The sequence below is a fragment of the Spermophilus citellus genome (assembly GCF_964194105.1).
Source record: "Spermophilus citellus genome assembly, chromosome: 10".
Classification (NCBI taxonomy): domain Eukaryota; kingdom Metazoa; phylum Chordata; class Mammalia; order Rodentia; family Sciuridae; genus Spermophilus; species Spermophilus citellus.
The window spans coordinates 131,320,907-131,336,042 of NC_138197.1; the positions used below are offsets into that span (position 1 = coordinate 131,320,907).

At 57.6% G+C, this 15,136-nt stretch overlaps 1 protein-coding gene across 2 annotated transcripts in view; it reads right to left on the bottom strand.

Annotated features, from left to right (window-relative positions):
• Positions 1-7,656: 7,656 nt before the first annotated feature.
• Positions 7,657-15,136, bottom strand: part of ARFGAP3 (ARF GTPase activating protein 3) — a 45,604-nt gene continuing 38,124 nt past the window's right edge. For both annotated transcript variants that reach the window (XM_081311121.1, XM_081311122.1), the window contains 4 exons: positions 14,673-14,796; positions 13,667-13,757; positions 10,084-10,205; positions 7,657-8,682 (listed from right to left, as the gene is read on the bottom strand). In XM_081311121.1, the coding sequence (XP_081167247.1) occupies positions 8,665-8,682; positions 10,084-10,205; positions 13,667-13,757; positions 14,673-14,796 (355 nt within the window). In that variant the 3' untranslated portion in view covers positions 7,657-8,664. The remainder of the gene's footprint in view (positions 8,683-10,083; positions 10,206-13,666; positions 13,758-14,672; positions 14,797-15,136) is intronic.

Sequence of the window (15,136 nt, forward strand, 5' to 3'; positions counted from 1 at the left end):
AGACCCTCTCCCCACCCCGCACATGCTGGAGCCCGCCCCGTCCCTGGGAGTCTGCGGCTTCCCGCTGTGCGCGGTGAAGTCCCCTCTCTGGTGGCTCCTCTTTCCTGCGCCTGTGCGTGGAGGGCACCCCGCATCCAGGGCCAACTCTGAGGCCAGCTGGCAGCCCCAGGACTGCAGGGAGCCCTGGGGGACTTTCAGGGCCCTCGAGGCTCCAGGCTGCTGGCTCAGGGGGTGGCTGCTGGTGATTTCTGTCCCCAGGAGACGAAGTGCCCTCAGCCAGCTGGTCAGGCGGAGGCCAGCCCGAGGCCCAGCGCAGGCTCCCCCGCCCTGGCTGGGTGGGACTGTTCTGGGGACACCTCAGGGCAGGCCTGGGTCACGGGCCTAAGTTGTCCCAATGACTCCTAAGACAGCTTCCTGGGTGACCTCAGCCCTGCTCCTGCAGGAAGCTTCTCTGCCTGACTGGGCGCCGTGACACGCCACTGCCCCGGGTCTGTGTGGAGTCCTGAAGCTCAGATGTCACAGCAGCGTGGGTGTCCTTCGAGAGCTCCACGTGGGCGTGACGGGCATTCCTACTGTGGCGCCTTTCACCCTGACTCTCGTCTTCACGTTGCGGCTGGGCGCAGGGCGCTGGGCACTGGGCACAGGACATGTGGCGCGGCGTGGGGGGATCCCGCACAGGGAAGCTGGGCAGGGAGTGCTTGGCCGGGTGGACTGGAATCCGTTCCTGCCCTTGGAGGTCACGGCTGGGCACCAGGTGCCACCACCTGGGCACATTTTAGGGAAATGGAGCGAGGTCCTCCAGGCTGGCCCTGGGGACGTGTGCGTGGTGGGGCACGAGGACAGACGAGTTAGCAGGGACACTCCTCCCTGCGGCAGAAACCTGCCAGCACCTCAGGGCCCGGCGGGAGCTGGGCGCACAGGCCCTTCAGCCAGTGGTGCCAGGAAACGCCGACACCAGTCTCCTCTGCCAGGGGACCAAACTACAAAGTGTCAACCAGATGATCAGAGTAGAGGAAGGCCAAAGAGGACGGCCTAGCGGGCCACGGGAGGTCTCTAATGGAATGTTGCGCTAACTCGTTGGATTTCAGTATGCTGATGCTGCTTCCTGGCTATTTATTTACTTAATTTGGAACCAAGGATTGAACTTGGGGCCCTTAACCACTGAGCCACATCCCTGACCCTTTTTATTTTTTTTATTTTGAGTTGCTGAGGCTGGACTCAATTTACGATCCTCATGCCTCAGCCTCCCAAGTCCCTGGGATTAGGAAGGCCCACCAGGCCTGGCCTGGCCTTTTATTTTGCATATTGTTATCATTCCGTGCCCACCGAGGCTTCGATCCAGGCCCCATCTGGGCCACCCCTGCACCACGTCCGGGCCAGTTTGTTTGTTACATTGTGTCATTGTTGTGACTCTTTTGCCCTGCCGTTCTTTTTTTTTTTGTGGCACCCAGGACTGAACCTGGGGGTACTTTACCACTGAGCCACTCCCCCAGTCCTTTTTATATTTTTATTTTTAAATTTTGAGACAGGATCTTGCTAAGTTGCTGAGGCTGGGCTCTAACTTGTCCTCTTGCCTCAGCCTCCTGGTTGCTGGGATTTCAGAGTGTGCCACGTGCCCCGCTCAACATTCATTCTGAAACCTGATTTCACAGTGTTTCATATTTTTTTTTTCCATAAAGAGGCCCCCAGAATGCTGTGCTCCGAGGTGGCCATGCTGGCCATGTTCAGGTGGGATGTCCCCCACCCTCGGGGTCATGCCGGTCCTCTTTCCGTCTGTTAAAGGCCACAGAAGGGTTTGCTTTGTCTCGGTGCTCTGTGGGGCGTGTTTAGTGTGTGTGGGGGGTGAGCTGGGAACCAGGCGTGGTCAGCCTCGCCCTCCGTGCCCTGCCAGGCTGCAGGACTCATTTTCCACCTGTCAGAGATGTTGACTCAGAAGCACCGTGCATTCCAGTTGCCTGCCTGTGGGTGTCTTCCTGTGTCTCAGTTTCCTCACTTATGAAGGTGGAACGATTCTAAGGCCCGGGGCTCTGTAAAACCAAGGTGGTGCACACTTGCAATCCCTGTGGCTCAGGAGGCCGAGGCAGGAGGATTGCAAATTAGAGGCCAGACTCAGCAACTCAGCGAGGCCCTAAGCAACTTAGCGAGACCCCATCTGAAAACAGAAAATAAAAAGGACGGGGGATGTGGCTCAGTGGTTAAGGGCCCCTGGGTTCAATTCCTAGCACCATGAATAAATAAATAAATTAATTAATTAAAATAAAAACAAAACCCTTGATGGTGAAGTAGGTGTCAGATGGGCGCCTCGCCACTAGCAGATTGCCTTCCTGCTGGCCCTGAGCAAAGGGGAGGTCAGGGTCGGTGTGTCCTCTGTGTCCAGTCACTTCCTCACTCATCTTCCCTCTGGAGGCACCCTTCACTCTGACCTGTCCCTGCAGCCCCGGGGCTTCTGTGGTCACTGGCGGAGGACCCCACGTTCCTCACTGGACTTTCAGGCCCCTACAACCTGCCCTCCAGACCCTGCCGCCCAGGGCTCCTCTGGGAGAGGCCAGGAAAAGCCTGGAGGCCTGGCTGCCTCCACCTGGACGGGCTGTTTCCTCTCTAAGAGTCACTCCCAGTTCAGGAGAGGAGGGGAGGCTGCCAGGGCCCTGCCGGGCAGGAGAGGGCGAGGAGCTGCTGGGGCAGAGCCACACCCAAACACACTGCCCCAACTGTGGACCTGACAGGTCCCCTAAGGGCTCTGGCGGAGGACCACTGACTCCCCAAGACCGGCGAGGAATAGGGGAGGTGGGGGGCCCTGGCTGCTTCTGGGTCTGTCAGGACAGAGTCTGGGGGTGGCACTGGGACTGACTGACAGGCACATGCTCCTGAACAGCCAGGGACCTCAGTTGTCTACAGGATGTGACCCGCCTGGCTCCTCAGGATGACTGCAGGCCGAAGCCTCTGCCCTGAGCTCCCGCGGACCTGCCTGGGTGTCACCGGCACCTGAGGCCCTGCACCCCACCCTGCATGGCCTGGAGGCACCTGCGCTCCCCGCCCCTCTCTCAGCCAAGCCCTCAACACAGGCCACACGGCCCCTTGTCCAGCCTGCTCTCGGGCACCGAGCACTGAACCCTCCGCCCCTGACTGTCACAGTCCAGTGGGAGAAGCGGGGCGGGTGGGGTTCGGAGGTGGAGAGGCGGCGGCTGGACCTTGCAGAAGCCCATTCGAGGGCAGCTGTCCCCACAGGAACACAGATTGGGCTCGCATGGCCAGGAAGTGATGGCCCTTGTCCCGCGGGCTGTGCATGGCCTCTGAACCTGCCGTGGACGCAGGCCTGAGGGTCCCGCCGCTCTCTAGCACCCTGGCCTGCCCTGAGCACACAGGCAGGGCGCAGCCGACCCCAGGAGGACAGGGTGGCCCTGGGGGGGTGGCCCTGGGGCGGGTGTGCCTGGGGCAGGGCAGGGGGTCCCAGAGCCAGGAGCCAGCCCCAGGTTCAGGACGCAGGCAGGTCCTGGTCAGGCTGGACGCTCGCTCCCTGGTCAGCACACAGCCAGGCAGAGGGGGCAGAGGAGAGACGTCCTCTGTGTGGAGCGCCTGTCTCATGAGCTGGGAACTAGGAACAGGGAGCTGATGGGCAGCGGAGCTGATGGGCAGTGGAGCCCACGGGCCGCGCGAGTCCCTCAGGACGCCTGGCCGCAGTGGGAGGAGAGCCACCCTCTGTGGGCAGCCCCAGCAGCATGGTTCTCCGTGTCTGCCCCTGGGTCATGGTCACTCCAGCCGCAGGGGCAGCTCAAGCCGAGCCAGGGTGCCCAAGCCCGTCTAGCCCTGCTGCCATGTGCAAGGCTGTCCCTCCTCCACTCACCAGAGCCACCTGTTCCTCATGCTGCTGGACTTCCACGGGCGTCAGGGTGGGCAGGAACAGGGCGCCGACAAACTCAGAAGCATGTGCTGGGAAGGGGTGACTGAAAGGGGCCCGAGACCCCCGAGGGAGGGAGTCTGTCCCCAGGCTGGTTCTGAGAACCCTGGGTTCCAGCCCAGGGTGACTCCGCCCTCTGGCTTCAGTGCTGTCTCCTGTCACCTGGTGTCACCTTCCTCAGGGGTGGGAAGGACCAGGTTCCTCATTCCAGTGCTCACTGAGGGCCTGTGATGGGCCAGGCACACCTCCAGGCACAGGTGACATCAGTGAACAAGAGACCAACAGCCCCGTCCCCAGGGTGTGGCACAGGGGGACTGAGACACAGCCAGCGCAGGTGGCCATTTCTAACAGGGCGGTCAGAAGCCACAGGAGACTACCTGGCCGAGGCCCTGAGGGGGTCCCCCAGGGCCTGAGGGGGCTGGTGTGGGGCACAGTGGGCCTGAGCCACTGCATGACAGGGAGGGGCTGGCAGGCCTAACCTGAGCTCCTCCAGCACAGTTTGAGCCCAAGGCCGAGGCGGGGACTCCACGTTGTGTGCACAAGTAAACAGCCGCCATCTGCCTGGCGGAGCACAGGCCCAAGCTGGTGAGTAAGTTAATCAGCAAATCAAAGGACCACCTGGAGCTACGGCACTGATGGGCAGCCAGGAGGGAAAACCAGGCCCTGAGCCTGGGGAACACCAGACCAGCAAATGGTGCAATTCCTCGCGCGAGCCCATGGCAGGGTACCCTGACCCTGCCACCTGGTCACTCGTCATGAGCCTTGCCCAGGAAGATCACTACAGCAACCAACCCCCAAACCTCTGTCCTTGGACTTGCTCAAGGTGAGGTGCCTGTGGCCTGTGATGACCGCACATGGCCAAGTCGTCCCCAAGCTGGTACTGGGAACCCAGCCGTCTGGAGCTTGGCCCAGAACGAGCTCCGAGCTCCGCTGGCTATCTTATCTGAGTGCCCACAGGTCTGCCTGGTCAGCCTCCTCACCCCGCTGCCCTGCCTTAACCCTTCCCTAGCCTTTGTCCCTGTGTGTGTAAAATCGTGGGAAGTGTGATGTGATGTGAGCGAGGGTCAGATATTAGAAATTAAGATGGAATAAAGAGCCTGTGGTTCCTGGCTCACACCTGCCAGGTGACCCTCGGGTGTCCAGGGAACCGCCACTGCTGAAGGGGACAGCCTGTGAATTGACTGTGTCCAGTGAATGCTGTCTACCTTAATGACAGCTGAGCAGCGGGAAAGGGGGAAAGGGGCAGGAGAGTTCCCAGGACTGGAGGCCTCGGGACAGAGCCCTGGAGAGTTCTAGAACTAATAGGACTTGAGCCCTGAAACCGGAGAGTTGATGGGGGGGAGATGGCAGGGGTCAGCAAGGAGACCAGCTGGGCACCAGCACGGTGACCTAGGCGCCTCAGCAGGACTCTGGGTGACTAAGGGGACCTCCCAGCAGACTGCTACACTTGTGGGAGGCACGTGTCAGCAGGTCTGCAACCTGAGTAGCAGGCTCCTAGCTAAAGGATGGGGTGACTCTTGGCCAGGGGTGGTCAGTCTGTCGTGCCTGAGGGTGAGTGGGGGGCAGGGTGTGGCACGGGGGTCCTGGGGCTGGAGCTTCACCCCTCTGGCTTTGCTGGGGTAGTGAGACGGGGCCACTGTGTCCCTAGGAGCTAAGGCCTGGCCTCCTGGAGCTGTAGAGGGGCAGCGCCTCTGTCCTGAACACTGCCTTCCGTGGGGCCGGAGCTCACAGGTGGCACCTAGCTCTCTATTTACATCTGTCGATGTCCGTTCCTGGCAGCTCTCTGGGGTGATTAAAACATGCTGCACGGTAAACATGAATCCCTTCCCGGGAAGGCTCTGAGAGCAAAGGCCTCCTCGCCTCCTCGCCCCTCCTGGCAGAGAGGGTCAGCAACACCACCTGGTGCTCATCACGGGCCTTCAAGAACAGAGGCTCCGCAAACACCCAATGCATCAAAGCACCCCTGCCCAAGCCTGCCCCAGGGCCTTGTGCCTGGGCAGGTGCTCCGTCCCATTTTCTTTTTTAATCAAAAGATCCCACGTGTTTTGCTAAACAGACATTAACCAACATCCTTGATGTACGAAGCACTCCTCAGATAAAACAAGCCGCCAAGGCCCAAGGATAAATGGGCCCAAGTCAGACTCCTTCACCCCTGCTGGGGGACAGCCCACAGAACGGCGCAGGGCAGCCAGGGGCCCACACCCCCTGAGACGCCTGGGAATGCCTCACACACTGCCGCGAGGAAAGCTCCAGAAAGTCACCCCCAGGCCTGGGGTGGGCTGGCTGCTGGCCAGGAAGCCCAGTGAGGGGGCACAGGGCCGCTTGCCGCCAGCCGCGGTGGCCAACACGGGTGGAGTCTCCCGTGGACACTGCAGGGACGAAGTGTCCCTCCCAGACTCATGCTGAAGCCCGAGTTCCCCTGTGCCAGTGGAGATGGGCCTTACGGAGATAGCTGAGGTCAAGAGAGGTCAAGGGTGGTCCCTGACCAAGAGGGCTGGTGCCCGGGTAGTGAGAGGGGGTAATGGGAGGGGGTAGTGAGGGGGGATCATGAGGGGGGTCAGTGAGGGGGTCAGTGAGGGGGGATAGTGAAGGGGTAGTGAGGGGGTAGAGAGGGGGGTTAGTGAGGGGGTAGTGAGGGGGTAGTGAGAGGGGGTAGTGAGGGGGGTCAGTGAGGGGGGTAGAGAGGGGGGTCAGTGAGGGGGTAGTGAGGGGGGTAGTGGGAGGGGGTGGTGGTGGGGTAGTGAGGGGGGATAAAAAGGGGGGTAGTGAGGGGGGTCAGTGAGGGGGTAGTGAGAGGGGGTAGTGAGGGGGGTCAGTGAGGGGGAAGTGAGGGGGTAGAGAGGGGGGTCAGTGAGGGGGTAGTGAGGGGGGTCAGTGAGGGGAGGTAGTGAGGGGGGTACAGAGGGGGGTCAGTGAGGGGGTAGTGAGGGGGGTAGAGAGGGGGTAGTGAGGGGGGTAGTGGGAGGGGGTAGTGAGGGGGTAGTGGGGGGGTAGGGAGGGGGGATAAAGAGGGGGGTAGTGAGGGGGGTCAGTGAGGGGAGGTAGTGAGGGGGGTCAGTGAGGGGGTAGTGAGGGGGGTAGTGGGAGATGGTCAGTGAGGGGGTAGTGAGGGGGGCATAGAGGGGGGTAGTGAAGGGGGTCAGTGAGGGGAGGTAGTGGGTCAGTGAGGGGGTCAGTGAAGGGGTAGTGAGGGGGGTCAGTGAGGGGGGTAGTGAGGGGGTAGAGGGGGGGTAGTGAGGGGGGATAGAGAGGGGGGTAGTGAGAAGGGTCAGTGGGGGGTCAGTGAGGGGGGTATAAAGGGGGTACTCGTGGGAGGGTAGTGAGGGGGCAGTGAGGGGGGGTAGAGAGGGAGGTAGTGAGGGGGTCAGTGAGGGATAGTAAGGGGGGGTAGTGAGGGGGTGCCTTTGAGGTAGCCATGCTCCACCCCAGGCCCAAATGACAAACAGGGAGGGATCCCAGAGGGGAGATGACAAAAGCGTCCTTAAGGCAGGGGCTCCCTCAGGCAGGAGGCACCTCACCAGAAACCAACCCTGAGGACACTTCCCTGGACTGTGAGGAAGCACCTGTCCACTGTCAGGCCCAGGCGGACCCACACCCCCGTCCCCATCAGGAAGTGGGAAGAACACCCCAGTTAATGGAATCCACCCACATTAAGAGCATCGCCCGGGTCTGTGATCACATCATGAGTCAATGCTGCACCACGGCCCTGACCCACAAAGACTTCAGTTAAAACGAAGCAAAAAAACACATGGCTCACGGGATCTGCTGCGACTGTTTATTGTATTTAGGAGTCTACAAATTTGAGCTTTTAAGAAAGATTCACAAAATACTCATTTGAAATCACATTTTTGGTTCATCAAATTTCAAATATATTTTATGGCTGAACAACATAGCCCAGTGCCTCTATCACACAGCCAGATTGTCTTTATTTATTGATTCACAAACATTCTGTGACTTTTTGAAAACCAAGATTAAGACAAAAAAAATCATAACAAAGCTATTTCACTACGATGACTGCTGTCTGCAGTTGTGCCCCCTCGCCTTCTCCAACCGTAATTCTGCCACTGGACTGATTCATAAGCACACGCAGGGAGCTCTCGGCTTTCAGTTCTCATAGATTCAAACAGCAACACCTCGTCAAAAGACCAAATTAATTCCCTTGACAATGTGGAAGCTTAGGTTTGTTAAAAGCACTACGGGGAAGTATTTTTAACTTTATAGAACATAACAAATAATTTACAAAGGGACATTATTTTGAAATCACCTCAATATATGGAAATAAAAACGAACAGTCAGTCTGTCAAATCAGACACCAGTCATTTTTGGTCTTTGTTTTATTCTCTGCTCCCTTTTCAACGAGATGTGTGCTGTGAATTTGTTTCTCCAGGCCAATCCCCAGTCAGTGGACAGTGCGCGCCCTGCTCCCCGGAGGAAGGCTCAGTCAGGGAGAAGGGGCGGAGGGGACTGCAGCCCCACTGCTGGAACTAAAGATTCCTGGATATTAAAGTGAGGATCCGCTGGGACGTGCCCACAGGGGGCATGTGCAGGACTGGTGCAAATGGAAATTACAATAAGGCTTCTCTCTACATCAAAAATAGGAATTTCTCAAAAAGAAATACCAAAAATCAGAAGTGTATATATACCATGTGAAAAAGTAGCAAAACAATCTTGAAAACTGGTGTATCTGGTCTTTATCACAGCCTGTGATGCGGTCACTGGTCCATGAGAAGAGGCAATTTCTCCAGGAAGCGCAGAGCCTGACCTGGGGATCAGGAGCCATAGCGATCCTGGGGAGAACCAAAGCCAGGGTTTGCTCGGGGCTTCCCAACAGCACAGCGCAGCTGATGCGGCTGTTGACCCAGGGCACGAGAGGTGGGGACGGGTGTGTGTGTGTGTGGCATCGGCACCGACGCTGGACCCCAAGCACAGGGCAAGACACAGGTTGCTGGGCCTCCCGATGTTCTCCGACGCCCAGGACATGGCGAGGGTTTTGGGAACCTGCGGGTGGACGTGCTGCAGGGTTTGTCCAGGGCCCGTGAGCGTGTGAGGCAGGGGCGTTGGGAAGGTGATGGCCACATGCTGAGCCCTCTGGGGAGGACAGAGGAACAGCGGCCAGTCTGAAACCCTAAAATTTGGGGCCAGCTGCTGATGGTAGAGAAGTGACTTGCCCTCTGGGCCTCCACCTCTTCACTGTAAAACAGGGACATGAAAAGGTGGCGATCTGTACAATGGGGCCACCACCTACCAAATGGGGGTGCTACTCACTAGAAGGGACCCATGTAGGCTCAGCCAACCGAGGAGTGGGAAGCAGCTCTGTGGCTCTGCAGAGAGCCTGGGACAGAGACCCAGTCAGGCAAGGTGACCCCCACAGGGATCCCCACCCTACCCACCACAGCAGCAGCCCCTGGGACGAGGAACCCCCTTGGGGGCACCAGAGACCACCTGGATTCAGTAACCTGCCAGAGCCATGCTTTTTGTTTGTTTTTCGATACTGGGGATTGAACCTGGGGTGCTCCACCACTGACCTGCACCCCCAGCCCTTTGTATTTTTTATGTTGAGACAGGGTCTCACTAAGTTGCTGAGGCTTGCCTTGAACATGCAATCCTTCTCCCTCAGCCCCTGAGTTGCTGGGATTACAGGCGTGCACCACTGTGCCCAACCAGAGTAGTTTTATGTTAACAGAGTCCTTCTAAAATGATACAAATTAGAAGGTTCCAGAAATAAGCCTTTCACATAATCTGAGATGGCTTTATTTCAGATTCCATCTCTGCTTTATTTAAAAGATTGAAATACAATCTAAATATCCAACATGGGAATAGTAACTAAATTGGATGTCCTAAGGATATAAAATCATAGACTATATAATCCCCTTTTAATTTAATGACTTGCATAGAAATCTGGAACTAAACTATACCAAAATATTAACAGATTTTTTTCTCTGAGCAGGGGCATTAGTGATGATTTTATAAAAACGTTCTTCTTAATAATTCTCTGTTCCAAACTAGGAGAAAATTAAATATCATGCCATATCCATGTTATAAGTTAGAGAATTTTAAGCCGATATAGAATTGTGACTTCTGGTTTCCGTGAGGCCCTGGGCCACACTGCAGCAAACACACAAAGCAGCAACCCACCACCCACTGCCCTGCGACTGTGGGGGGAGGGGGTCAGAGCATCCCTCACTGACCTGGATGGAAGTCATCACTCCGTTGGCAAACACAGACAGCTTTCCAGCCACGGACCTCACGCCCTGCTTGAACTGCGCCATGTCGGGGGCGCTGGGCAGCACGTTGGAGAGGTTGTAATTTCCTGCATACACAGGGCAGATGCCAGTTTGTCCCTCAACCACAGCCAGGACACTAGTGACTTTAGAGGACAAGGGCCGCCCCTCCCGCTTACTCCAGGCAGCTATACAGGAGGGGCCCAGCCACATTCTAGCAGCTGGGAGGGGACACCTGCCCTGGGCACATGCTCTGCTCTTAAGGCTGGTATGGGAAGGGAACATCACCACAGCCACCTGGCATTGGCCGTGGGACCTCAGGGTGCTGGGCAAAGGGTCCACACATGTTCCTGCAGCCAGTGGGCAGGCTCCCAGGCCAGCCAGTGTCTGGATGCTTTGGCTGCCCAGCTGCCCATCACTCATCCTGCCAATGCTCCACCATGTGCCTCGGAGAAGTGAAGAGGCAGTCCTTCCCCAGAGAGCTCCTCGGTTGTCAGGGGGACAGCGTGGGATGGTCTCGCCCCTGCTGTGAGGCACCTGGGCAGAGCGGGTGGGAGACGGGGTCCTGGGGTCCTGGAGGAGCCCAGTGTCTTCAGGCCTCCCAGGCTCAGGCGGTAAGTGAAAGAAATGAGGTTGGCAGGAGCCGAGGTGGGTGAGTGGGCAGGGGAGCTGCAGGCCCACCTGGGGCAGGATTCTAAACAGAGGGTTGAACTATTCGGGCAGGAGGCCACCGCAGCAGCCCATGGCCATGGCGCAGGCTGGACCACGAGGATTTTTAATGGAACATTATGTACCAATTTCCCCGAAATTGAGACAATCAAGAGAAAAGTATTTCCAAGATTAAAAGAACAACGAATCCAACGAGAACAAAGTGCTCTCCACAGATTGCTGCTTCTGAGAAGGGTCAGGGCTGGGATGCACTGAGTCAGTGAGGACTCTGCCTAAGGGACTCTCAGCCTCCCAGCTGCGATGTCTGACAAATGCTCCGACCAACAGCCAAGCAAGACCTCAGGCCGACTGAGCACAGTGCTCCAGGGCCTCCAGCCATCAAGCCCCACAGGAGAGAGCCAAGGCCTAGACACGAGGGGCAGGCTCTGGGATGAACCGGTCTCCTGCACCCTGGGAGAGCGTGTGCTCTAACCCTGAGCCACCCCCAGCGCCCTACAACTGGTTTTCTTGAAACAAGTATTCTGAGAAGGGCGGGTGGGGCTTCCAGCCACTTTATTCTCACATGGCTCTCCAGTTACCTGCACTCTGTCACCTGGGCCCTGAGCTCCCCTCTCCCAGGCAGGGCCCAGTCCATGGCAATCCATGTCCCCATTGGCCCTGCTCCCTGGGAGTGACCACAGGCACTGCAGGAGCAGGCTGGCCAAGGGTGCTGACACGCATTTCCCACTCAGCCCTTCCACCCCTGAAGGGGACAGCTGCCAGAAGTCTTGGTGCTCCTGGTGGGGACACAGTGGGGGGGTTACTTCACAGGCAGGAGTCTCAACTGGAACTACCTTCCCCTTCTCCCCAGGTTAAATTACGAGGCCCTAAGTTCACCCACACTCCACACATTGGGCAAGCGCCTGAAGCTAAGGAACACAGGACCATTTCTTAAAACCAGCGTTTGCTCTGCTGAATGCTCTCTAAGTAAAAAGTCAAAGTTTCCAGAAAACCACGGGATGTGCTGGCGTCCCGGGGGAACCTGGAAGTGCAGGAGGGTGGCCTCAGGTCTGCATCACTTGGCTCCGAATGGGGGCAAGCCCAATAGAGACCACCCGCCTGGGCCAAGTCTAGGGTGGTGGCGCCCCAGGGTGCACCTTACAATGATCTTGAATTGTTATGGTCGGTTGTCTGACACAGGGTCAAAGAAATCAATGAACCTTTGTTTTCTTACAGGGACAGGATGCAGACAGGGGCTGCCTCAGTCCTCCCGCAGCAACAAGCAGGCCACTGCCATTTGACCTCCAAGAGTTTAAAAACAAACAAACAAACAAACAAAAAACCATTTTTAGAAGTAAACCTCCCAGCAACTTGAATTAGGAAACCATCCACGGCTGGGGTGCTTCTATAACCCAGGTATCTGGCCTGAGAAGACCGGCGGTGCCAGGACCCGGCGCGAGCCCCGGAGCTGACCTGAGTGGGACCTGGGGTAGGTCTGCTGGGAGCATTGGAAGGCGGCCGACGTGCCAGGCTGGTGGAAAGAGGAAGTTGTCTGACAAAGGCCAGGATCCTGAAAGTTCAGAGCACATGGCCCAGGGCCACCCTTGCCCCAGCAGACCTGGGGCTGGGAAATGCTGGTCAGACTGAGATTGAGCAAGACCAACAGCCCCCTCGCTTGAAGTCAGAGGTGAGGCACAGGGAGCCGTGGCCCTGGCTGCCCTGCCACAGTGTAGCAAAAGTTGAGGTGCGGGGCCTGCCCACTCTGGCACAGTACCCACCTGCCCCCTGTCACCCTGCCAGCCACTCTGCCAGCCACACACCTGGAGAGAATGCTCTTTCCTGCACAGCATATTGATCTATCTGGTGGTGCCGGCTGTACCCCAAGGTACAGTGGGTCTCTAACATGCTCTAAGCCGCGTCACAGAAGGCCCTGGACACTGGTGGTCTGTGCTATGGCCTTCTATGTCACTTCTCCATGGCTGGAAGCCACTGAGTCACTCAGCCACCCCTGCAGAGAGACCCATGACCTTCCTCTCCAGCATATCCAGCTCCCTACGGGTGCTGGGCCTGGAACGCTCGCTGCTGGGGTCCCCTCCCCTCAGCTCTCTTGCTGAGGAGGGGTTCCTAAAGTGACCTCAGAGGACACTGCCCTTCCACGTCAACCACACAGCCTCCCCTCACACCTGTGGCCCGGGGGGCCCATGGCCATGCACCAGGCCCTTCTGCAGCTCGGGGTGTGGAGCAGAAGCCGGAAGGCAGGGCTCTGGGTGGTCCCCAAGTGGCTGCACTGAAGCTCACACCTGCGCTCTCAGGCCATCCCCTCCCAACCCAGCCCCCAGCCCTGGGATGAAAGGACACCTGACGCTGGGGTCCCACCCTGAGGCAAGATGGCATAGACAGGCACTTCTTCACCTGCCGGTTCCTGGATGTTTGACCTTCCTGGGGGATCCCTGTTCTTTTGGGCTGCCACCCACCCCTGGGGGCTGAGGCCCGTGAGGCACCTGCTGTGAGTCAGACCCGACTGGGTGGTACCGAACACACAGCATCCATCTAAGCTTCACTGCGACCTTGAGGCAGGCCTTGTGCGTCAGCTGGCGGGAGCCCCGTGTCCCCAGGGCCAGCACCCTGTGGCGTCTGCACACCCACATGTGCCAGGAGACACCAGTTCACCACACGTGCTAGGAGACAGCCTGCCAGGTGCTGTGCGCGCCACTGCTTAAGTTTCACGACGTGGCCTCCCCAAGAGTGACCCCAGAAGAGTAGCCTCCACTTGCTCGGCTTCACAGGACACAGGAGGTGGAGGACGCTTACTCAAGTATTTTGGGACAACAAAACCCCCAAGGAAACATGATGTGCCTGTGCGGTGGACGCAAGCCACAAGCCGTGCCCGTCAGCCTCTCACCTGCTGTCTGCTTCCTCTGCTCCTCAAACAGGTCAGCGGAACTTATGGAAGAACTGGCCGCCAGCCGCTCCAGCCGGGCCCTGCTCTCGTCCTAGGAGAGGAGAGGGCCATCAGGCTCCCTGCAGGGAGCGCAGCAGCAGGAAAAGGCTCCCCAAGGTGCTGCTTCCCTCTAGGCTCTTTTCTCCCAGTTACTGTAACTGCCAGGCAGGGTCCTGGGGACGGCACAGGCAGCCAAATCCACTGTGACATCAAGGCCATGTGAGCGGTGCAGGGGTAGAGGCTAGATCTGTGCTGCGTTCAGCCAGCTGCCAGGTATCACGCCATTTTAGAACCGAGCCTGAATGCTATCAACCTTAACTGAAAAAGGCTTTTGCAGTGCTGGGGGCCGAACCCGGGGCCTCAGGTGTGCCGGCAGGTGCTGAACCACTGAGCTACCCCCAGCCCTGCCAGGGACTTGAAAACAAAGCAGATTTTACGGGTGGGGGAACACACAGGAGGCCATTCTATTCTGAAAATGATGGTATTGCTGTGAAATGAAATCTGCAGAGTGGGGTCCAAGAAGCCTCGAGAATAGGGACCTCTAAGAGTGTGGCAGACAGAGCTGCGCCTCGTAACCGGCTGCCTGGGACCTTCCACCCCCACCACAGCCCCCAGTGCAGCAGGCCTCCTCGGCATGGCCCCAGAGCAACCCGCACATAACGCAGCCGCCCACAAACCAACCGTGTTCCCCATTTCACGATGGCTAAAGATTATCAATTAATTAACAGCTGTATCAAAAATCACCTGTCATTCACTCAAACACTGAGGGGAAGAGAAAGGAGGCCCAGCCTCTGCCGCCCAGCACTTGTCTTGCTGAAGTGGCCGGCAATGAGTGGTCAGAAAGGCCTCGCTCCAGTCCTGGCTCGGGCACTCAGCCTGGGGCCTTGGCAGCATCCCCGCTGCCCCCACCCCCAGGCCTTCTTCCTGCCTTGTGGGGTTCCCTATGAAGAAACTCTCTGGACCTTACATCAGCCTGGGCTTGTCTTCCAAAGTACATGTCTGATGAAATGGCCTTGACGTTACCAAACTTCTTCTGGGCCTCATCTGTGCTCTCAATGGGCTCATAGTCAGGCTTGCGACGAGCAGTAGCTCTACAATTACAATAGTCAAAGGAATTAAACCAACTTGTGAGACAGAAATCGCTCTCGTCTGTAGAGTGCACACAATACAGTTTATAATTTAAAAATCTAATAGCAGCAATTTTGTAAAAGAACTCCAGGTTACTTTAAAAAGTCTGAAAATCCTAATAAAAAAATCCAAACAATAAAACATTTAAAGGAATTCTTGCCTAAAACAGGTCTGTTGTTTCTTTTCAGTTCTGACGTGTAATTGCGCATGTCGGATATGACACTGCATACACGGTGTGTGGTGCAGGGAGGGTGCCGACACCCCAGGTGCCTAGACCACCTCTGCTTACACACAAGGGGCCCC